Genomic DNA, 26009 nt, shown 5'->3' on the forward strand with positions numbered 1-26009 from the left:
AATGGAATTCCCCATAAGACTTCACCTGATGTCACTTCCTCTTATGTCATGTAAAACACACTTCCCCATTGGCGATTAATATGGTGTGACTATAAAAAAAAAAAAAAAAACATTTTATCATGACAAAGTCTAGCATGGCCCCTCAAAACCAGTCCGGGTTTTTATATATATATATATAAGCTTTCCATTGATGCATGGTTTGTTAGGATAGGCCAAGAGTTGAAAATCTGCAATCTGAGGGTGCAAAAAAATCTATCGCCTTTAAAAGTTTTCCAAATGAAGTTGATAGCAATGCATATTACTAATCAAAAATTGAGTTTTGGTATATTTATGGTAGAAAATGTACAACATATCTTCATGGAACATGATCTTTAATTAATATCCTAATGATTTTTGGCATAAAAGAAAAATCTATGATTTTGACCTATACACTGTATTTTTGGCTATTGCTAAAAATATACTTAAAACTGGTTTTGTTGTCCAGGGTCACATATGCTATATAGAAAATGCATAAACATTACTTTAAAAAATGCATTAAGACATTATATAATATTTTAATGAAGTTGGTTTATAATTAAATTTGATATAATATGTTGATTTGTGTTTAATACACCATCAGACACAAACTGCTCTGATTTAATGGAAGGACACTGTAATCAGGGATTTCAGGGATGCATTAATGAAACTGTCACATCTGGAAGGGAAGAACAGTGTGACATCACACATTTTCATCATACACCTCTGCAGTTGTCTCATATGTATTACAGTCTCATTTTTACCCTGCTGCATTCCTCTATCACTGCTATGCAATAACCAGAGCTGAGCTCATCTGCCTCCAGACAGGCTCCGCGACCCAGAATTCTAGTGTTTGCAAAAGCGCAAATATCCTTCCCACACGTGTCAGTCTGGAGCTAAAGCTTTGGTTCTCTCTTAAATCTGACAGGTGAAACACCCCCTCTTAGTTTTGTTCATGCACAAACAAGATGGATGCTATTGTTAAATCTCTTGTACTAACTAATATGAGGGTTTCCTTAAATAACCGTCTGTGGGCAGTGTTGTTCTAAATCACATTTAGATTTTCACAATAGCAGCTCGAAGAGTTACTGTAGTTGTAAAAACCCTTGTACAAATTCACTATTATATAACAGTTTCAGCTAGATAGTCTTATTTGATGAGCAATTTTGTAAAATAGTTGTTTAATTGGAAACAAAAGTTTTTTTTGCCATTCCATATATGTGAAAACACCATAAATACTGTAAAATGTATTACCAGTATACATTTTTAATATAACAAACACCAATCTATGGTTTGACAAGTGTTGTGCTCACTGAAACAGTCATATATTGTGTGATACATATGCATTCATGCTGCTTAAAATAATTGGCTACAAAAACAGCTTATGCCTAAACTATATGTGTTGCGATATAAAAAGCAACAACAGTAAACCCAAAATATGAATAAAATATAACACAGAGAGCATATCTGTATGGCAGTATATAATATGTATGCAATGCAGGTGCATAACCTGTTCAAGGTCTGTAAAGATGCATTGCTGTAAGAAACGTATAAATGAAGAAATAAGCACCGAAACAGGGTATGAGTCACAATCTGCTGAGCCCTGAGATGTGAAAAAGATTTGCATTGTTGGAAAGATAAAGTTTCATTTGTAAATCACGAAACTTTCAAGGACTGTGTAACGCTTGGGAACAACAGATCTGCTGAAGTACAGGCTAACTAAGGTGAAGGATGTATCTGTTGTGTGGGTGCAGATATTCTTGATTTTTTTATAATTTTTTTTATAATGCAGGTTCCTCATGCGAGGCTTTTTTAGGAGAAAAATATTAGATCTTTTCAAAACAGATTTCATATTCCAGTCCTTTTTCCAGCGCAAATGCCGGTCACTTGTAAGCCAGTTTTTGTATTCATATAATTTCCCTGGGTAAATAGCACATTCTGCTATGTGGTTAGGCATCGTAATATCAGCTTACATTCTTGTGCATCACTTACATTCTTTCTAAATTAAAGTCCATTCAAGCAGCTCAAACCCTTGGCTAAAGACCTACCTATCACTGGCACACACACATGCAAATGCATTAGTTCATATCAAACTCTCTTCAGGTGCTGGTGCAGATGGCGTCTCATCCACAGACTCTTGTTCTGGCCAGCGGCCGTGGCGGTAGACGAAATAATACTCCTTACGGGGCTCACTGTGGTGCAAGGTGGATTTGATCGTGAGAGGAAACTCCTCGGGAGCCAAAGGCTTGTAATGGCCATCCACCAGCAAGCTTAGGCAGTAAGACTCAGGATCTAACACCTCGAACTTCTCCGCACACTGATTGCACAGGTCCTGAGCGGTAGTGTTGGGACGCAATCCAAGGGTCTTGGTGTTGGATCCAGCCTCCAGGAAGGACACATTAATGAAGTCCTGACAGAAAGATTGGACATAAAAATAAACTCACAGTTGACTGGCTAATGCTTGTCTAAGACTCTAAGGTGGTTCTAATACCTGTACAGAGGAGCGTGACGCTCTGGCTTTGTTTAGGGTGCGGCGACGCTCCCAGCGATGGATGGAGTCTTGGATCTCCAAACTCAGCTGTCTGGTCACAGCTTGTTTATCAAAATTTTTGATGTGCTCCAGAGCACCATAAGTGGTGGTGAGATAATACGAACCTAGACGAATATAGATATGTAATGGTTATATAGCAATAACTTTACCATTCTAATTATGTTAAAGGAGTAGTTCGCTTTCAGAACAAAAATTTACAGATAATGTACTCACCCCCGTGTCATCCAAGATGTTCATGTCTTTCTTTCTTTAGTCGTAAGGAAATTGTTTTTTGAGGAAAACATTTTAGGATTTCTCTCCATATAATGGACTTCTATGGTGCCCCCGAGTTTGAACTTTTAAAATGCAGCTTCAAAGGGCTCTAAACGATCACAGCCTTATCTAGCAAAACGATCGGGTATTTTCTAAAAATAAAAAATAAAAAAAAAAATTACAATTTATATACTTTTTAACCTGAAATGCTCATCTTATCAAACTCTGTGTGTACACTATGTAGAGATTAAAAAGTATATACATTGTAAATGTAAATAATGATTGTTTAAGATAAGACCCTTCTTCCTCAGCTGGGATCATTTAGAGCCTTTTGAAGCTGCATTTAATCTGCATTTTGGAAGTTCAAACTCATAGAGTTCACCATAGAAGTCCATTATATGGAGAGAAATCCTGAAATGTTTTCCTCAAAAAACATCATTTCTTTATGACTGAAAAAAAATCATTCAATACATTATCTGTGAATTTTTGTTCTGAAAGTGAACTACTCCTTTAAGTGTTGTTTTGTGACTAAGGCAAATAATAAACATTGTAAAATATGCATTGGTGTCTTCAGCTATGACAATTCTGGCTTCCAGGGTTTGATTTTTATTGAAACTAACAAATGTGACCCTGGACCACAAAACCAGTTATAAGATATATGGATTTATACATTATCTGAAAGCTAAATAAATAAGCTTTCCATTGACGTTTGTTAGGATAGGACAATATTTGCCCGAGATACAACTATTTGAAAATCTGGAATCTGAGGGTGCAAAAAAATCAAAATATTGAGAACATCACCTTTAAATTTGTCCAAATTAAGCTCTTAGCAATGCATTTTACTAATCAAAAATTAAGTTTTGATATATTTACTGTAGGAAATTTACAAAATATTTTCATGGGACGTGATCTTTACCTAATGATTTTTAGCATAAAAGAAGAATAGATCATTTTGACCCATACAATGTAATTTTGGCTATTTTTGCAACAAATATACCTATGCTACTTAAGTCGTCTAGGTTCTGTCGTCACAAATTCATATTCAGTGTTGTCCAAATGTATTAAATTAAAATTAAATAAATAAGACCATTTGAGAATTAAGGTAAATATCACCTTTGCATAAATCATTATTATTATTATTTTATTATTTCAAATCAAGCTGTGAGTTAAACTATCAAAAGTAAAATAATATTTCACTTTTTGTATTTGCACACACAAATGAGTGTTTTTACACATTAAAGGGGGCATATAAATGTGTCTTAGCAGTGTGTGGACACAAACACCCTAGAATTCACCCTTTTTTTAATCCCACAAAAACTTGAAAAGCTGTAGCAAGTAAAAGTGAACATAAGAGTCTTAATTTTCTTCTGACATGAAAGTCACTCATAAAAGTTTATTTTGTTTAAATGTATGAGGTGGCAAGGGGTAAAGTGTGGGGTAAAAGGCACACAGTATTGATACAAATACAATATATTTTAATATTTTAATGCTGTCTGAGGTAATACTTGTTCAAAACAATCACACGCTAAGTTTGTACTATATTATGCTTATTTTGATAAATAAAAGAATTAATTTTTGCTGATTAAATATACTGTTATTAAAATGTTAAAATAAAACATATATTTTAAAATACTGGAACAATTTCATTTTAAAATGTAAAGATTCAGAAAGCACTGAATGAGATCCCATAGTAATTTAATATAGATTTACAGTAGTAACAACAAATGATATTTTATTATATGATATGATAAACTGCATGTTTTTAAATATGATGGTTTCATTCTAAACATTCTGATTATTTGACATGGACACCCAATAGAAAAGTCAGCCTTCTGTTAATTATCATGTTAGTTATTGTGCCTTTTAGCCCCAATAGCAGGGGTGCATTTTATCCCAAATACCATACAGTACTTTTACATATTCTTTCGTTATTTAAAAACTGTTGCTTTAATTATCTTAAACAAAATTGAAAATATTTAAGAAGACCTTCTCACAATATATAGTCTAGAATTTTAGAGATTCTCATTTGCTACTTAAATCTACAACATTTTAAAAAACATCAAATATTAGATCAAGTAAGCACAGAATTGACTTTGCGCTGATGCCTGCGATTGCATCAAGTGTCAACCAAAACGGCGCGTGTATCTTGAAAAGCAGATGTTTTGGAAAGAGTAAATTCTAACATTGAGCGTTTGAAGATTTTTGATGATTCTATAGTGATCAGTCAGTAGGCTGACGATACAGTCTTATTTCTAAAGAATTCTGATCAGGTTCCAAAAACTCTTCAAATTATTAATAACTTTTGTAAAGCTTCGGGCTCATGTCTTAACCTAAGTAAATGTGAAATAATGACATTAAAAGAATCTCAGTTTACACAAATTTGCAATGTACCAGTATCTAGAATCAAATATCTTGGCATTTCCCTCACCAAAGATAAAGTATTAAGCGAAACACTTAATATATCTAATAAAATTGATGAATGTAAGACAAGATTGGATAGATGGATGCAGAGAGACATTTCTATATTTGGAAGAATTTTGTTGACAAAAGTGGAATCTCTGTCTAGATGTATTTTCCCTGCAGGATCCCTTCCCATCTCTAATAAGAATATTAAGTTAATTAATCAGATGAATTTTAATTACATTTGGAAGAGAAAAGCTCATTATGTTAAAAAAAGGGACACTAGTGAAAAATTATAAAGAAGGGGGTCTACAGGCCATAGACTTTGACTGTATGAATGGCACTTTTAAGATAAATTGGCTTAACTTTTTTTTTATAAATACTAATAGCTTGTGGTTTTGCGCCTCTAGAAATATTTTTAAAATTATTGGAGGTAAAGAATTTCTATTACGCTTTGATTTTTCAATACAAAAACTTCCACCAAAATTGTCCGAATTTCATAAACAGGTTCTTTTATACTGGAAGTTGATTTATAAACATAATTTTTCCCCTCATAATTCACCAATTTGGAATAATAGGTACATTTTATTTAGAAATAAGTCACTCTTTATTAGAAATTGGTGGGAAAGAGGTGTCTGGTCTGTGGTTCACCTGCTAGGGAATGATGGTTATTTCATGAATCACAGAACTTTTTGTGAGAAGTATAATAGTCATTGTGATTTCAAGCAATATGATAGGGTATTGAACTGTATTCCAAAGGCCTTTGTAATGTTGTTTAGTAATTCAGTGCCCAATGTAAATGAAGCTCTTCAATAATAAATGGACAAGAGTTTAGTAGGAGGAGCCTGCCAAATAAATTAATAAGAACTTTATTGATCCAAGATAAATTTCCAGTTCAAGCTAGTCGAAATAACTTGACTTACCTTTTTTCCAAGACTTCTATTTTCAAATTAAGAACCATGTATCTCACCTTTCCTATTCCTCCCAAAGCCAAGGAAGTACATTTTAAAATTTGTAATGATATCTTCCCATCTTCAGAGTTTCTTAGATATAGAGTTAATATTGATCACAATAATTGTACCTTTTGCGAGGCTGAAATTGAAACGACTGCACACTTATTCGTTGACTGTTTAGTTAGTAGAGCCTTTTGGTCTGATACATTTGAGTGGCTTAAAGTTTCAATTAACTTGTCTGCTCAATTTTCTAAAAATGATGTCATTTTTGGTTTGATAATGGAGGATATGCAAACTCAAAATATTTACTGAATAATCTTTTTATTTTGGGAAAATTTTATATTCATAAATGTAAGTGCCTTAAAACAAAAACATTGGATGATTTTATAGTGATAGTGATATGTCTCTGGTCCAAGCTGTGATGTAAACGAAATGCCACTGGTTGTTTAAAAAAGGGGGCGGAAGTGCATAATGTCTTGCCTTGTGTTCCTGTTTCAGTTGAAATTACGTCAACACATAAAATAACGCTGAGTGTTTCAAACCACTTCAGTGGACCTTTAAATACTAAATTAGCCTTTTAGTCAGCTGTTTTATTCCAAAAATAAACGTCATTTTCATCATCATCATGTCCAAACATAATTCTTCTTTGAAGCATGCAGTCTATCCATTACATACATGATCACAGTATCCATGTGTCCTTGTACGTTCACTCTGACTTGGATGTATATGTGTGTGTGTGTGTGTGTGTGTGTGTGTGTGTGTGTGTGTGTGTGTGTGTGTGTGTGTGTCCTCACCCTCTCCGAGCTGCAGTGCCGGATCCATTAGCTCCATCATGTACTCCACATCCAGCAGCAGAGCGCTGATGTTACATCGAGCCAAGACGTACATCAGCACGGGCAGGAAATCATCAGCCCCGTGAGCCCTTCCTGTTACATAACAATCAGGAAATAATCAAAATACATTCATTAATAAAATAACAAAACAGTAAATCATTCATAGCACATTAATAATACAATACAACAAGAACAATTTTCCCCCAATATGTTTCATGAGTGGAATTCAATCGTACAGTATGTGGCAATCCGTCGTTTTGAGAACAAAATCTGCATTGTGCATAATGCTGCTAAAAGGAACAGATTGAGGTGTTGACCACTAACAGGATACATGTTCTCATTGCAGCACTACACAGATTGCTATTTAGTCATTCGCACTCCTTGTGTTTTATTTGTATGTTGAACAAGAAATATATGCTGGACAGAAATGCACCCTGGACTGCGTCTGGACTCCCGCCAATACAATACAATTCAGAATATGCTGAGAGAGCTGTGTTGTGTACTATTAGCGTCACAAGACGGACATTATGCTGTATGAGCAATGGGGCCAGATCATTTTAAAGCTTCATGCTTTTAATGCTTAAATCTGGACATTAAACAATGAAAACATATGCTGGATATCAAAACTGGTTTGTATCTGTATATCCATGAGCTGGCTGTGTCCATTACTTATCAAATATAATCAACAATAAACTTAACATCTGGCTCATTTAAATACTGAAAAACAGTGCTCGCAGCTGTGAATATGAAAGATGAAGTCTGTAGCAAATCCAGCCTCCTATTTTCGGTACCTGTCGCTGCGTGTCTATGTTTTTGCACTAGCTTTATCACCGGTGCAGTGAAGTAGACTGTAAATAAAATAGCTGTCAATTTGTTGGCCAAACTGGAAGGCTAATTCACCCTTGCATCCCCCTGGAATTTCGTAAATGGGTTTTTAGAGTAGCGGTTGTTGATTTCTGAGTAAAATAAGGTCTGTGGCTTACGTTCGCTGAAGGTAATTTCATGTTTTGCTATACAAGTCCTTTTCAAAAAATTAGCATATTGTGATAAAGTTCATTATTTTCTGTAATGTACTGATAAACATTAGACTTTCATATATTTTAGATTCATTACACACAACTGAAGTAGTTCAAGCCTTTTATTGTTTTAATATTGATGATTTTGGCATACAGCTCATGAAAACCCAAAAATTAGCATATCATGAAAAGGTTCTCTAAACAAGCTATTAACCTAATCATCTGAATCAACTAATTAACTCTAAACACCTGCAAAAGATTCCTGAGGCTATTAAAAACTCCCAGCCTGGTTCATTACTCAAAACCGCAATCATGGGTAAGACTGCCGACCTGACTGCTGTCCAGAAGGCCATCATTGACACCCTCAAGCAAGAGGGTAAGACACAGAAAGAAATTTCTGAACGAATAGGCTGTTCCCAGAGTGCTGTATCAAGGCACCTCAGTGGGAAGTCTGTGGGAAGGAAAAAGTGTGGCAGAAAACGCTGCACAACGAGAAGAGGTGACCGGACCCTGAGGAAGATTGTGGAGAAGGACCGATTCCAGACCTTGGGGGACCTGCGGAAGCAGTGGACTGAGTCTGGAGTAGAAACATCCAGAGCCACCATGTACAGGCGCCAGGTCAAGACACTTTTGAACCAGAAACAGCGGCAGAAGCGCCTGACCTGGGCTACAGAGAAGCAGCACTGGACTGTTGCTCAGTGGTCCAAAGTACTTTTTTCGGATGAAAGCAAATTTTGCATGTCATTCGGAAATCAAGGTGCCAGAGTCTGGAGGAAGACTGGGGGGAGGGAAATGCCAAAATGTCTGAAGTCCAGTGTCAAGTACCCACAGTCAGTGATGGTCTGGGGTGCCATGTCAGCTGCTGTGTTGGTCCACTGTGTTTTATCAAGGGCAGGGTCAATGCAGCTAGCTATCAGGAGATTTTGGAGCACTTCATGCTTCCATCTGCTGAAAAGGTTTATGGAGATGAAGATTTCATTTTTCAGCACGGCCTGGCACCTGCTCACAGTGCCAAAACCACTGGTAAATGGTTTACTGACCATGGTATTACTGTGCTCAATTGGCCTGCCAACTCTCCTGACCTGAACCCCATAGAGAATCTGTGGGATATTGTGTAGAGAAAGTTAAGAGACGCAAGACCCAACACTCTGGATGAGCTTAAGGCCGCTATCGAAGCATCCTGGGCCTCCATAACACCTCAGCAGTGCCACAGGCTGATTGCCTCCATGCCACGCCGCATTGAAGCAGTCATTTCTGCAAAAGGATTCCCGACCATGTATTGAGTGCATAACTGAACATAATTATTTGAAGGTTGACTTTTTTTGTATTAAAAACACTTTTCTTTTATTGGTCGGATGAAATATGCTAATTTTTTGAGATAGGAATTTGGGGTTTTCATGAGCTGTATGCCAAAATCATCAATATTAAAACAATAAAAGGCTTGAACTACTTCAGTTGTGTGTAATGAATCTAAAATATATGAAAGTCTAATGTTTATCAGTACATTACAGAAAATAATGAACTTTATCACAATATGCAAATTTTTTGAAAAGGACCTGTATATTTAGTCATACCTTAACTTATTTTTTAAGTAACCCTGGTATTAAGACTTCAGTGGCTTAATATAACATAAATGATAATAATGTCTCTTACTGAAAACTGCAGTAGAAAACCCATTAAAGATTTATGTTATTTAAAGGGGTCATCGAATGCCCATTTTCCACAAGTTGATATGATTACTTTGGTTAAATTGTCTCTATGGTAGTGTATCTTGTCAAAATTAGCCCTTTTTAGAGCGAGCTATTCTGTTGCATGTTCCTTTAAATGCTAATGAGCTCTGCTCGCCCCTCTCTGCTGTGGGATGATGAGCCGTAATGTTTACTTTTGCCGAATTTAGCCACGTTTAACTGCGAAACTTGCAGATTAGCACATTATTAAGAAAGGCCATTTCAAAGATGCATAAAAAAACCTTACATTAACTTCTGATGTGGGTGAAGCTGCATCACGAATGATTCGCACAAACTTAGACGCATATGTAGATCGGGATCAGCGTTTTCCTTCCAAAAATGAAAGTAACGTTAATCATCTGTGTCTTCAGCAGCTCAGATGTCGGCAGTAAATGACGACTGCTGTGTTCATTATTACATCCAACAACAGAACACCTCAATAGCTCAGTCTGAGACATTATCTTCCCCTGCACCTGAGTCGACACAAAATAGTGATCGGAATCGGACTGTTTCAGCTCGGTGAGGGCGGGGCTAAGGTAAGGTGCTCATGTCAATCAACTATCGTGGGAGTGGCCTTTGTCAGTGTGTCGTCACACCAACAAGAAGCTGAGAATGACCTGATTTTAAAAAGGGGATATTACTTTTAAATAGGGGTGTGACGAGACACTTACCTCACGAGACGAGAATGAGATGAGACTAGACGAGATTTTTAAACTAAAAGAAATCCTCAATGATGAAATATATAGGGTAAAATAGTATTTTATTCAACAAAAAAACAAAAAAAAACAAACAAAAAATGTAGGTGCATTTTGATATGAACTTGTACTTTGTGAAATTAAACTTCTATTTTAAGGAATTATATGCATTAAAAAACATGTAAACTAATGCATGATTCTGGATAAATTGAAAAACAAAAGAGATCACGATTCTGAAGAAAAAAGGATTAGAAATCTAAACAAAATTACGTAATTTACTAGTGGTTCTGACAGAATGTTCATTGCTTAAGTCTATATTTGAACATAATTTATAAAAAATGGAGGAGCCAGTGTCTCAATTAATAAAGGCTTGTTTCACTATTGGAATCTCTTGAATGTATAATTCAATGACAAATACTTTTTTTAAAACGTGCAGTTGTCACCACCTCCTGGCGAAGAGGATAAGTGTTACTCTACATACGTGTTAGAAGAGACTTTCGTTTTGATCGCTACCATAGAGGGTTTACCACTGATCTATAATAGAGAACTATAAGCTTTTATCCCAGTACTTATGTTATTTAAATATCTGTAACAAAGAAATAATTATTATTATGTGGTTAAAAAGTCTGTTTGTGTTGCTATTTCTGAAACAGCAGCAGTAACACTGCAGACTTGAATGTCTTCAATAACTTGAAGACAAGCTCTAATGTAAACACTGCAAAATGTTTTGCCATGATATCATCACGTTCTCGCGAGACCAGTCAGATCTCGCGGGACACATCGGATCTCGTGCCACGAGATCTCCTCACACCCCTACTTTTAAAGATTAAAAAAAATACCACTGGGTGGATTTTTATCATTGTAGGGTGGTTGTGTACACAAACTGCCAACACACATTAATCAAACAACATGTAAAAGTAAGTTTTGCATCCGATGACCCCTTTAAGAAATCCACATCGTTTGATACATATTTTGGACTATGGGAGGGCGCCATTATTTTGATGATGTGAAATGGTTGTACTCTTGAGTTTCTGACGCTACCTAGGGTTACCACTTTTAATACCCAAAAATAAGGGACGGGGGGGGGGGGGGGGGTCATCTCAAAAATGCTGCAGTAAAAAGGTTTCATATGAGTTGTGCATATAATATGGGACATCCTGAATAAGAACTGATCATTGTTTTTTTCTACTTTTTAGAAATGGGGTCTATATACCCCGTTAAAATGTAATAATGTCCCATATCTCAAAAATGCTGCAGTAAAAAGGTTTCTTATTTCAGGCCGTCCTGAATAAGAACTGATCATTGTTTTGTTTTTTCTACTTATTAGACTCTAAAGTCTAATAATGTCCCATTTATCAGAAAAGAACCGTCAAGTACACCAATAAATAAAACGGATATTAAAGCAGAAATGCAAATAAATAAGTAAGTAAAAATTCACGAGCACTTTGTAGTATTATCTCTCAGTCCTGGGCGTCTAAATGAAAAGCGCTCTGCAAGCGCGTTCTCTCTGTGTTGTTTCTGAAACTACCGTAAGCACTGTAATATGCGCGCACACTTAAAATCAATCGCGGCTGGCTTGACCGTGTTTTTCTGAACCGCGGCTGGCTTTACCGCAGTGATTATTTGCATGAGACGCTGCTTTTAAAAAAATTATAAAAAATACGGGACAAAACCCGTCCCGTATTGATTCAAAACGGGACGCGCAATTTCATTCTCAAATACGGGACGATTCCGTATTTTAAGGGACGGGTGGCAACCCTAACGCTACCTGTCGCTATTTTTACCTCAACACAATTTGGAAAATAAAATACTGATACGATGACCACAGCTATTGAAAGAGCTTACAGGTGGCGATGGATATAAGCATAGGTTTAGACCAAATGCCGTACAAGGAGTCTAAATGCTTTTGGATATCGAGTGAAAATGTTCTGAGAAACTCCTTCAGTGGCTGTGGCATTATGACAAGTGTTGGCATGTTTATATCCTGCCAGGATGGCATCTAGCGTTTCTTGTCTCTGCCGTTTATAGTCTCTTTCAGTAGCTGTGGTTTATTAAAAGCCTCGAAGACATCAGGGCTAAAGTGGAGAGAACAAAGACGCTGGTTTTTAGAAAATTTTATTCGTCCACAGGCATCTTCCTGCTCTTTCTCCTCTTATTATTACTAGGAAAGCAGTGAAAACTTATGTTTCTCTTGTTGTCCTTCCACTGAAAATTACAACGAAAAGCCAAATAATGTGACGTTGTATCAGTATTTATTAAAATAGCAACAGGTAGCGTAATGGTGCCCCCCATAGTCCAAAATCTGTATAAAACAATGTGGATTTTTTTTTTTTTTAAAAGTAACACAAATCTTTTATGGGTTTTCTATTACGTTTCTACTAAGTTTTAATACCCTGGGTTCCCTGTAAGCACACACATTTAGCTTATGTTTTAAATTGCACAACTGTTTCAAAATTCACGTTTGTGTGCAACTTATGTTGTAAAATAAAACAGGAAAGTCTCAGACCACAGACCTTATTTTGCTCAGAAATTAAAACATAATTCTTAAAACATAAAAAGCTGAACAGCTCTATTATCAGTTGCACGGTTGGAATACCTGTTCACGTTTAAATAATTAAACGTTTTCAATGATAATATAAAGGCTAGCACACAACCACAGATGTAACTTGTCTGCAGTATATTGAGCTTTCAAAGAATGATTCATTAGGAGTTCATCTGTTTAGATGTTTATTTCAAAACAGTGCTATGCATTGAAATGAAGTAGCAATGCAATTTTAAAACAAAATTGCATTGCAGTGTGCTGCATTTTAATCTTGGTAATTTAGAAGCGATGTAGTGTTCTCCGTGCAAGTTAATTGTCCCATTAGATGTACATTTCATTACTTCAGTATTACATTCCCACCGGAAACCCAGTCCTTTTATTATGGATCTAAAAATAGCACCTGCAACGTGATAGAGTAAGGTTAATTGAAGATAATAAAATCAACAAAATGAGAATTATATAAACTGCAGGACCAAAATGTATTTTTCTGACTTCTAACAAAACTGTAAACGCACTGGAAATATCCGTAGTTGAATTAAACTTTAGATTAATTATAGATTAAAAAAGATTTAATGAAACAAGCTTTAAATGTCAGTGTTGATTCACACTGATAATCTTTCTATATAAAATGTGAGTTTGCAAAACAGAAGTTTGTTAAATGAACCATACCCTGAACAACAAAGATTGTTTTAGACTTCAGAAAAGGGTTGTTGGTGCTCATGAGACTAGAAAGTATTGCCAAACCATTGCTTAAGATTGCGGTCTATAAGTTGTAATAGAGGAAATGGATCTCATTTGTGACTGTTCTTTGGGGTGAATAATTCTTTGAATAACACTTGAATAATAGCTCAGAATCTGCAAGCATCGCTCGTCTGGGCTAATCTCAGTGCTCATGAATACCTATTAAAGAAAGCAATGAAACAAGAATGGTGTGCATGGAAGGACAAAAAAGAAATATTGTAGATCAGTGGCTCTTAAATGATGTGTTGCAACCCAAAAGTGGGTCCTGATGATTTGTTCTGATAGCAGGGGGGAAAAAAACTATGCTAAATACATAAGCATGCAGTGTTAGAAAATTATAAAAAGCAGAAAATGTGAAATTTATCTTATTTTAGCAACAAACAAAAAAATCATCGATGAAACATGGATGGGTTGCGTGGCATGTCCTCATTCTTGAAACCATAACCAAAACTACGCAAGATAAAATTTGTCTGACATTAATTATGTCTTGAAACAAGGTCATGGTTTGTGCAACCACATTGTGGTTACATACTGTTGCTAACCATTTAAAATTTTATTTTATTCAAATTAAAAAATCAGTTTCATAATAAATGTGAATTTAAAAACTTTTTTTTTTAAGTTTTAGAATTTTTTTTTTTTTTACTTTCAGTCTTATTGGGCTAGCACTTGATGTCCAGTGTAAAATCTGGATGCTAAAGGCAGGTGAAAAACACTGTACTAGCACATACTTTTCACTTTCATCCTAACTATGCCTGAATGGCATAATGACAAAACGACAGAGAGTATACGGTATAAATAAGAAAAATGCTCTAAAAACAAAGTCCTGCAGCTCCAAGCAAAAATTGCCCATTCCAAATGGAAAATTTCATAGAAATGTTTAGAGGAGATGTATTCTGCCCCTTTTTACAATATGTAATATAAGTCTCAGGTGTCCCCAGAATGTGTCTGTGAAGTTCCAGCTCAAAATACCCCACATTTATCATATAATGCATATAATTTTGAAAGCGCCTATTTTGAGTAGAAGCAAAAACACGCTGTTTTTGTGCATGCCTCTTTAAATGCAAATGAGCTGCAGCTTTCTGCCCCCTTTTCCAGAACAACTCCTACCTCAGATAAAACTTCTGATATAGGGCTCTCTAAGAGCACACATCCGAAGCATGTGCACAGAAAGCAGCTATTTAATGGCATGTGAGTACTAAATTTCATTCTCTTTCATGTCTTAATGCGCTAAAATGGTCAAATACTCACAAGTTTATGTTAAAAACACACAGTAGTTGCAAAATGTTTATATTAGTCTTGTCTTCTCTGTTTGTCTGTGTAGCCAACGACATGCTTTGTTCAAACTCAAATATAGCACTCAAACAAAAAAAAGTAGGATTTTCATTATATGTCTATACTATAAATGCTGCTTTATGTCTAATGTCTAAAATCTACTTCTACAAATTCTTTATCTTAACTGTGACTGAAACAATGTGTCATGACTTTTAAATAAGCAAAAGCGTGCTGTTTGCAGAACAGAGTCCTGTAAACAGCTCTCTGAGTAAACACTATCTTTTGCAGCTTTAGCACTTCCTTATTTGGAGGCGCTAATGACAGCTTTGATGAAATCTGGACTAATTTTGGGGTGAGGAGGAAAAGGCGGAGTCTGGGCGGTGTAGAGAAACATCGGTTACGTGTTTTCTGTCCCTTTCTATTTAGAGGTTGTGCTCTTTCCTATATTCTTGAGAAATGATGAGTAATGATCTGAGCTGCATTTCCCAAAAGCATCGTAAACCTAAGTAGATCATAGAAACCATTGGCAATAATGATCTTCAAGAATCTTAGGAAGGCTTTTGGGAAACATAGCCACTGAAGACATTAGATATATAGCTATAACTAGATATATTATTTATAATATATAACTATGTGTATAACTTTCTAAAGGTTGCTAAATTTATGCCAATATTTTAGTTTCCATAGGTCAATGCAGTGACATTATGGCATCTATAAACATGAATGCCAGGCATCATCAAGTATAGCATTCATCAGGGTCTCTAATTCACAATATCCCAAAATAAACCCACCTGGACATCCCACAGACATAGATTCATAGATGATTTTGCAGGTCTTGAGGAGCAGGTCGATTTTCTTCTGAGGTGAATATTCTTGGTGTAGGTTGCTGAGCTTTGTTTGAATTTTCTCCATAACGGTCGTTTCAGGAACACTAGTGGTGACGCCTAGGTCTGTGGTGGTCGTCCCTTGAACCACTTGCTGATTTTCTTTTAGTTTCTTCAAATTTCCTGCGCGGGAGTGAATATCCTTCAGTCCGTTATACACAGCCTCTCGTAAGGGCTTCAGGACACTTTTGCAAAGTGCTGCTTCGATAATGATCTCTGAAGAAGAGGAAAAGAGTTAGCAGATACACCATGAGCAACTGAAAAAAAGTGTTTATATGCATAAACATAAGAGAAAATCCATACTGAGACAAATATTATGTCTTTATACATTATTTATCTGTATCTAACTTTTAACCATAGTAATCCACAAGGATATGGCTCGAATATTATATGCTTATATCACTGTGAAAGTCTTACTAAGGCATTAATACATTTTTAATACTCTGGTGCTATAGAGAAGGAAAAGCAGCAAACATATCTTGTGTCTCGGGCATATGCAAGAGCGTTCATTTTCCTCAAGGGAAAATATGAAACTTTCTTCATAATGCATCCATAAACACTACGGAAGAAATGCTAGAAGATCCCTGGACTTTATTTCAGAGCCGTAAATTGAAAATAAAAGGTTATCTTGGTTTAGTGTGGTCTTGTTACTTCATTAGGTTTTTTAGGGACTGAACAGCAAAACAGAGAGAAGCTCAATCTTTGCAGATGGTCTATAAAAGCTTAATATGTAAGATGGTGGCAATAACCTTATGCTTGGATGGTGCTTTGCTTGGATGATTCTAGCATTGCAAAGTAATTACATCAACAATAGAAAAAAGACATTAGATGAGTTCTGTTTTCACATACTTATGCAAATTTTAGGATAAAAATTTCTAAATGAGATGCAGCAAGATTTGATTAAAACTTTCAAAATGCACATAAAAAATATGAAAACATAGAAACGCCTCAGAGATTGTTGATCCCAGACATAAGCCAGTTTATGGCAATAGTTTCATCAAAGCATTCTGGCTACTCACTTTATGCCCAAATAATTTAGTAAATTTACTAGACCATTACCAAACCTTTCTTTACTACCATTATTTCCTGAATTTATGGTTTTGTTCTCTAGAACATATGGGATGGAAACGCTGCTTTATTCACACATTGTTTTTGGGATAGAGGAGAGCAGGGTTGACTTTTTGATTTTCTCAGATTGTGTTAATCCACATTGGATTCAAATCTGAGTATACTGTTTTTATATATATTTTTTTAATTTCACACTTGTCTAGTACAAATACGTGGATTTGTTTCATAAACACAGTGTGTACTTTTTTCTTTATTTACCCCAAAAGAATGGAAGTGAAATGTGACAATATACCCCATAGGTGGGGTACATTGTAACATGACCATATGACAGCTTAAAATGCTATTTGATCTAATAAAAAATATATACAGTTGAAGTCAAAAGTTTACATACACCTTGCAGAATATGCAAAATGTTAATTATTTTACCAAAATAAGAGGCACCATACAAAATGCATGTTGTTTTTGATTTAGTACTGACCTGAATAAGATATTTCAAATAAAAGACATTAACTTATAGTTCACAAGAAAAAGCAATAGTTTTTAATAAATTTATAAAAATGACCCCGTTCAAAAGTTTACATACGCTTGATTCTTAATACTTTTGTTACCTGAATGATCCACATCTGTGTTTTTTTTTTTCAGTAACAGTTGTTCATGTGTCCCTTGTTTGTCTTGAACAGTTAAGCTGCCCGCTGTTCTTCAGATAAATCCTTGAGGTCTCACATATTTGTTAGTTTTTCAGCATATTTGTGTATTTGAACCCTTTCCAACAATGACTGTATGATTTTGAGATCCATCTTTTCACACTGAGGACAACTGAGGGACTCATATTCAACTATTACATAAGGTTCAAATGCTCACTGATGCTGCAGAAGGAAACACTCATTTAGAGCTGGGGGGGGGGGAACTTTTTTTTAAATTTGAAGATCAGGGTAAATTTAACTTTTGTCTTCTGGTAAAACATGTAAATGTCTCCTGTAGATTCTGAAGGGCAGAACCAAATGAAAATATATGATTCTTAGGCAAAATAAGAAAAATGTACACACCCTCATTCCGTTCAGAAGTTTTCACCCCTGGCTCTTAATGCACCGTTTTTCCTTCTGGAGCATCAGTGAGTGTTTGAACCTTCTGTAATAGTTGCATATGAGTCCCTCAGCTGTCATCAGTGTGAAAAGATCTTAAAATCATACAGTCATTGTTGGAAGGGGTTCAAATATACAAAAATTCTGAAAAACCTGAAGGATTTTTCCTGAAGGATTTTTCTGAAGAACAGTGGGCAGTTTAACTCTTCATGACAAACAAAGGACTCATGAACAACTATTACTTAAAAACAGCTGTGGATCATTCAGTTAACAACACAGTATTAAGAAATGTTCCCCATCTGTGCAGCTGGAATTTCAAACTAGTTAGTGTCGTCTGCTGGTTAGTGAAGCTTTAAAAAAAAACACTAAATACCAGTTTGGAGATTAAAATAATAGCAAATTTGTCTAATTTTAAATAAACACTAAAAATTTAGATGTAAAATGTACTTTAGCTAAAAATGTACATTTGTTATGATTAAATAAATATTCAGCAATTTATCTTCAAAAGGTTTTTGAAATGTTTTTTTTTCTCCATATAGTGTTGATATGGCAACTAGTAAATATTGTAAGTGTTGTTATGCTTGCATGTGTGAAAATGTTTAAACCATGTGTGTTACAACTAACCCGCGTTAGTTTGTGCCTCGCACACCTCAAATCTTAATTCTTGCTTGGATGGGAACATACAACAGAAGCTGAAAGTCTAAAGATACTAAAAACAAGCATTTTTGACAGTAAAAAGGTCAATTACCCAGTTTCTCCTCAGAGTATCCAGCTGCTTCCTGTAGATTTTGGAGCTCTGCGCTCTGGATCAGATAGCTTTTCAGTTGGGTTATCATCTGCCTGATCTCTTGGAGCATCTCTGTGCTGGAGCTGTGTTTCCGCATGGTGTCCAAAGTGAATGCTCGATAGTCCTTAACAAGGTTCCCAAAGTATGTGTTTCCATCCCGGGACAGTTCAACAATGCGTTTCTGCAACTTACGGTCTGCGTTCATGAAGCCTGTGAGCACATTGGAGAGGTTCGCCATAGACACCATTGACAGTCGTTGCTTGGCGCGGTCTAACATGATTGTTGGGGTCCTCTTGATGGCGCTACCTGTTGCTGCATTGGCATTAGCATCCACCTCCTCCTCTGTGCTGCTGGTTGAGTAGGAGTCATGGTCTGGTGGAGCTCCACCATCAGGAGAGTATAGAGAAACATCCGAGACTTTGGGATGACCAGCATTGATGCAGAGCGAGTGGCGGATTTGACTGGGGCTGCTTGAGTTTAAAGGAACAACGGACTCTTGAGGAATTGTTGTAAGTGAGTTTGCAAAGCTTTGGGAGACTTGTCCCGTCAGATTCTGAGAGAGTCTTTTCTTCCTGGGAGGCGCCACTGGAGGATTAGGCCTCTTTGGTTGAGGTGCTACCTCTCGAGGCACCATTGGAGCTCCATTTGTTACCTTAGACTCTTCCACTGGCACTTCCTGAAGTTGCTGAGTCTCTGGATCCATAGGCTTGTCCCTTTCTTCCATACTGTCATCTAGGCAAATGAGGGATGCTACCGGGACTTGTGGAATATTGTCCTCTGCTTCTGTGGAGGTGCTGTTATGGACTTCCTGCTGCGTTGCTTCTTCTGAGGCTTGCTTTTCGGATAGCCTCCGTCGGATTGGTATTGGAGGAACTCGATGTGAAGCTGTATTCGAAAGCTGCTTTCCTTCTTTCCCCTGAGCCGGTTGTAAGACAGCTGGCTTTTCACGCTCAGTGCTTGGGGCAGGAGTTCCCTGTCTCTCTTGTTCTCTGTCTGCACGCTCACAGTCACTTCCTTCCCCTTTCTGGACCAAAGGGGGAGGAGAACCGAGAACTGCCTTAAACTCCCCTTTTGAAGGCTTGGTTAATGCATAGTTTTGAGAGGACTCAGGTGCACTGGGTGGACGAGGACGTAGGGGTGGCGGCCGTTTGAATTTGGGCGGAGCCTGGACTGGTGTATTGAGACTCTGGGTCCTCAAAACAGGGGCGGAAGAGGTGGGTGGCAAGCTGTTGCTGCATTCCTCAATGAAAATTGGGTTGACGTACCACAGCCGGTCACTGCCAATGGAAATTTGGATTTCGCAGGAGCTGCTTTGCCCCTGCCTATCCAGAGCGCCACAGCTTCCAGCAACGTTTTCCACTTCCTCGTGACTATTCAGAGCTGAGTTCCAGAACTCTGTGTTGGCATGAGAAATGTTCATGTTAGCATTATTACGCTTACACGACAACAAAAAGATATCAATAGTGGTTTGAAAAATTATCTCAGATGAATCATATTAGTACCCTAAAAAGTTTGTTGTTTTGAGTTGGAGGTAACATGTTAAGATCACATGATCTCAAATAATACTAAATTTGTTTGTCCTTGGTATAAATGATTCATGTTTAACTGGTAATGGAGCAATTTGACAAGGCCCACACAAGAAGGTGTACAAGAAGTTCAGCAGACTTCGCCAGCTTTGGAACACTTCCTACACACGCTCTGTCCCTTGCACAATCATTTTAAGTACTCCCTTGGTTTGGTAGAGGACACTTATACATGCACATAATGAAACGTTCAGTCAACTGCGGCATGTTCATGGTATTGTGCCTGCTGTGTGTTCTTCCAACCCCTTTCGCCCAGGGCAGAATGTGAGTCAGGGCCACTACTGAATAAGAGATCTGTTTAACACATTGTACTATATTTACCATAGATTTATCCTGAAAACAGTTCAGAAAGTGCAAGTCTGCAGACATGAGTGCAACTTTAGCCAAACTAAGATCAAACAAGATAATCTATTGTTGTCTTACCTGATCCTAAAGAAGAGATCACCTCCATGTCCTCATATTTAGCTACCTTTTGAATGACCTGAGGTAACTTCAGAGGAAATGGGAGGATGTCCCTGAGTAAAAAAGATAGTGCGTTAAGTTAAATGAAGCAAAATATGTATGCATGGAGGTTTGTGATTTGGTTTTTATCTTACCGGCTAACACAGTAGAAAGCAATGAGTTTAAAAATGTTCTCGAACACCAGCACAGACCCTTCAAGGTATAGCACTGCAGCAAATGAAAGAAATAGAAGTGTTAACGCAAGGCACACATCCGGTCCCCAAAATTACCTCTTAGCCATAATACTTCAATTTATTGGTGGCACTAGTTCATGATGTTTATTTTGTGTGACTTATTGCCGGGTGACGCAGACATACTAAAATAGAAACAACTCACTGGTGAGTTTCTGTAAGGGTAGGAAGGGGGATTATGATGAATGGCAATGTGTAAATAAACATGTCAAACTGACTGCCCTTCACTTGCACAGTTTATTTCCGACAAAAAAAAAAAAAAACTGAAATAGGTTTAACAGCTGGACAAAGAAAAGAAAATGACCACACGTATGCACTTGTGCACACACAAAGACACCAGGAAATGGAGCTATAAGAGGCCAGTGCAGGACATCCTGTAACTGCATTGCAGGGTTCGGGACAGGAAACCTGTGGCCCGCAGTCTCCACAACCCCCACCACCAAGCACCTGCAATACCCTTTCAGGTCTGTTTATGTCTCTATACTCACTCTAAAAACATCTATGCGGATGTGATCAGGTATGTATGCAAATTTGTTTGTGCGTGGGCCTTTCTGTGTGGATGTGTTTAGGTCTGTATGCAAATGTGTTTGTGTGTGGGTTTGTCTCTGGCATAAAGGCATTCCATGCATAAACTTTTCTAAATCAAGTTGAAAGAACGCTCCTTTCTCAATGCAAAATAACTCACATGACTTTTCTTCCTTTATGGGCAGTTCTTTGACATGGGGCTCCCCCAACTGGTCAGAAAGGCATACTGCAAGTATCATCGGTTTTTGACTTGCATCCCTCCTGACTAAAAAGATCTGCAAATCAAACAGTGTAAATGGAATCATATGAGGGTGAGTAAGTAATAACATGGAAATGAACTTGTAAGGGTATGTTCACACACAAAACACATTTTTGCATTAAAAAAAAAAACACAAGATGCAGTGCTAAAGAAGTCCCTTTCGAGAAAAGTCAGTTCATTCATTGGCAACACCTCCAGGCAGCTATTTCATTTTGGGCTGTACTAATTGGTCAGACCGGGAAAAATCAGAGAGTAGTGCAAAAACTGTCTGAGGAACAAAAGGTGTTTGTAGTTGGCCAAACTGAACCAGGATTCCCAGGGCAAGAATCTTGACAACATTCGTGTTCGTTCTTATAATTTCCAGTCAGGTAGGTGAAATATTAGGCTAATATCTTTATTAATACTGTTTGTACATATCTTTATCACCTATTAACTTTAGTTTGTCAAAATCTTGCGCCCTTTCCTGATTTGTCCTTTGGTTTAGCAGCTTCCACACGTTTGTTTGTGTGTTTTAGATAGCATTAATTAAGAGAGCAACGTATTCAGTAGTACATTAACTGTGCAATCCATGCTGTTGTTGACATCCGAGTATTGCCAATATATCCCCGCATCCAGATAACTGACCAAATCATGATATAAGTGTAAACCCTTTATAGGAGCATCCTGGAAATCAAAAAAAAAAACTGCTTGTGAAAACTCAAGCTGGACCAATGCATATATGCAGTCTTATATTGTGCTTTGCACTTTTTCACATTCATAGTAATATAAGTGTACCATCATCTAAGGCAGGGGTCTCTTAACTCAGTCTTGGAGGGCCAGTGTCTTGCAAAGTTAAGCTCCAACTTGCCCCAACACTCCTGCTTGGATGTTTCTTGCATGCAAGACCTTGATTATTGTCTTTTTGCGTTAAAATAGTAGTCAGGATTTACTTAAGACAAAATTTGAAATGCCAGAAGAACACATTATCCGAACATATCGTTTGCCAAGCCATGTTATTTTTAATTTGCTTCAGGAAATAAAAGACGACTTGCAGCCCTCAACTAGGAGTCATGCAATACCAGGTCTATCATGCAACCCTTCATTTATTTTTTGGCCTGTGGTTCTTTTCAATGTACTTTATCTTCTTTATTTCCTTATTCTTTATGTGTGACTACGCTCATTTGGGCTGCACTTGGTATATTTTCACAGTAATTTCCATGTCCATTGGCACAAATTTGCCCTGTATAGTAAATCTGGCACTAGGTGAGGGGTAGGTTTAGAGGCAGTCATTCGTATAAATTCCCATGAGGTGGCAAATTCGTAGGAATTTTCACAAAAGTACGAATTCATACAAGCCACCTCATAAAATATGTACAAATTGCTGTAAGATCGAATTGGGTATCCCCTTTCAAGATGCTGAAAAAGCATTGAGGCATGGCACATAGGTCAAAAATGTATTCGATTGTCTTTTAAATAAATAATAAAACCGCAAAAAACTCCTCACCCCTGGAAACTCCTTGCTCAGTATATGTGTGGCCCTCTCCTGTTTCATTCCCAGTTGGAGCCACACTGGACACGTCTTAATCAGTTTCTCCAGGATGCTGATACCAGGAGGAATAGGTTTACTGGATTTGCTCACTGGAGATGTTGGAACCGGTGGTTTTGGAACCACCGGTGGAGGTGGTCTGGGTTGAGGTGGAGATGAGGGTTTAACGGCAGGTGGAGGTGGTCTAGGCAGGCCTGTGGAGGAGCTCTTGGGAAGAGCAGAGGGGAGTTGTGCTGGGAGGGGCGGCTTTGGGACCTGAGGAGACATGGGCTTCTGGGGAGGAGGTGGGGATGGTTTGGAGTTAAGCTGAGGTGAGGAAGGTTGTACACATGAGATTGAGGGAGACGCAGGAAGTGGATGGGAGGTGGGCTCAGGGGTTGGGTTGTTAGAGATATCAATCAATGGGAAGGTCGGAGTAGAAGTCAAGGAAGAAGGAGGACTTGGAGAAAGAGGAGAGGTTTGTGGATGGAAGGATGCCTGAATAGGTGAAGATATGTTCGGGGAAGAGGGTTTGGAGAGGCCTGAAGGCACCGTGGAAGGGCCGGGGGAGAGCATAGTGCATAATGAGGATGAGCAGAACTTTGAGAAGAATCCGTTGAATGTTTTTTAGATCACCCTGCAGACATAAGATCATACTTTATATAACAAAATTGAACAAACATATTGCAACTCAAGAATGACTTGTCAAGTATTGCAACAGAATAAAAAAACAGAAGTATCTGCCTGTTGATTTTTTTTTTTTCTTGAAAACATGAGGTCAATTCAGAATGTCATGTGATCGTAATAAATGTGCCAATATCGCTAAGTTGTGCAACAGAGAATGTGTCAGCATGTTCATGTGAGGATGAAATAAGCCTTGTGTATCATAGCAGCGTTTTTGTTCTCCGTTCTCGCAGCTAAGCTGCTGCTCTCTCCCATTCTTCCCTTTTCTTGGCTAGCAGGATGTTTCCCTCCTCTAGCTGCTGAAAAAAAAATCTCTCCTTTGCTGTATTGCTGTACTGTGATATGTAACATATTCTTCATGGAAATTTATAGCTTGAGCTCATGCTCAAGCCTCTCCATTGCCACCAGCAAACCAAACCTATCAATATTTATTGTTTGTTTATTGTGTATCAACTTGAGAACTCATGAATGAAGTCAGTATATTACCGTTGCTGTATTTGTCAAGAACTAGTTGAATTTTTAGGCCTTTTATCAATGTCCAATCACTGCAAAAATTATATCTATTAAATAAAACAAGCAGTAGGCCTGACGTTGCGAGACAAAGATATAGAGATGCGATGTGATGTGTGTTGTGGAATTCATCAACATTTTCTTTTTTTAAAAAACATGTATTTACATAAATGCCAATTTTTAAAAAATACATTAAATATTTACCTAACCAGTTGTTGGTACGCAAGCATATTCTACATTTAGAATGTTTTAAAAGCACTTCAAATATGTGACCCTGGACCACAAAACCAGTCTTAAGTGTTATAGGTATATTTGTAACAAAAGCCAAAAATACATTGTATGGGTAAAAATTATTGATTTTCTTTTATGCTAAAAACCATTAGGATATTAAGTGATTATATTCATGTTCCGTGAAGATATTTTGTCAATTTTCTACCATAAAAATGTTGTATCAAAACTTAATTTTGATTGTAATATGCATTGCTAAGAACTTCATTTGAACAACTTAAAGGCGATAAATGACACCCTCAGAATAGCTGTATCTCGGCAAATATCATCCGATTCTAAGCTTATTTATTCAGCTTTCAGATAATGTTGAAATCTCAAATTCAAAAATTGACCTATATGGCTGGTTTTGTGGCCCAGCGTCACTTATGTAAAACCATTGCATATTTTAAGTGTATTTGAAAAGAAACAGATCTGGATCAGTGTTGTCCCTCCCGCATATTCAGGTTATTGACCTAGAAAACGGATTTCTTTAATGAAGGCTTTTACATTCGGATTCCTGCTAATCGTAATAGATGAAGTCCTTGGAAATTCACTAATGTTACATTTCCACAAATTTATATTGATTTATATTTTAAAAAGAATAAAAGTAAAAACTTCCAGCTTTCCAGCCAGCTGTTGCTGGCCATACAGCCTTGTATTGAAACTGTTCCAAAAAAGTGACCGTAATTTCACAATTTAACAAATACCGTTTCTGCTCAACGAAAGCATATAATCAAAACCACTAAAAAACTATATTGTGTGTATATACTGAGAGGGTGTTTGTGCATCTGCCTACTTACTCTCAGGATGCTCCGTGTTCTGAGTCCCAACAGCTGTTTTCATCATTCACTCCTCACGCTCAACATTCTTCCCTTGGCGTCACAAATAATCCCTCACAAATTGCCCCAGAATACAGCAAAAGTAGTCCTCCATAGTTTTGCTTCACTCTTTCATTTTGTGTTTTACTCTTTGTTGCGTTTTCCAAATTCTGTATTCTTTTTGCAGCCGAGGGTGGGTGAAATCGTAATAAAAATGCAGAAAAACCAAAAAGGAGAAACAGAAAAGTTCACGTCTTTTTTCTCCTTTTCTTTCTATACTTCCTGTCAGCGATGTAGTCAGGAAGGGGCTGTCCAGGGTGGTCAGCCAACCCCTTACCACCCCCTACAC

General features: G+C 37.1%; 1 protein-coding gene across 1 annotated transcript; it reads right to left on the bottom strand.

The window, feature by feature from the left end:
- Positions 1-1261: 1261 nt before the first annotated feature.
- rin3 (Ras and Rab interactor 3) lies at positions 1262-25996 on the bottom strand. The gene is made up of 10 exons (XM_073826821.1): positions 25643-25996; positions 23361-24018; positions 21779-21893; positions 20998-21070; positions 20825-20916; positions 18780-20213; positions 15789-16097; positions 6966-7097; positions 2507-2670; positions 1262-2425 (listed from the first exon to the last, which is right to left on the bottom strand). The coding sequence occupies exons 2-10, from the start codon at positions 23955-23957 to the stop codon at positions 2099-2101; spliced, it is 3243 nt and encodes a 1080-aa protein (XP_073682922.1). The 5' UTR covers positions 23958-24018; positions 25643-25996; the 3' UTR covers positions 1262-2098.
- Between the last annotated feature and the right edge of the window lie 13 nt (positions 25997-26009).

Source organism: Garra rufa, chromosome 21 (assembly GCF_049309525.1).
Source record: "Garra rufa chromosome 21, GarRuf1.0, whole genome shotgun sequence".
NCBI lineage: Eukaryota > Metazoa > Chordata > Actinopteri > Cypriniformes > Cyprinidae > Garra > Garra rufa.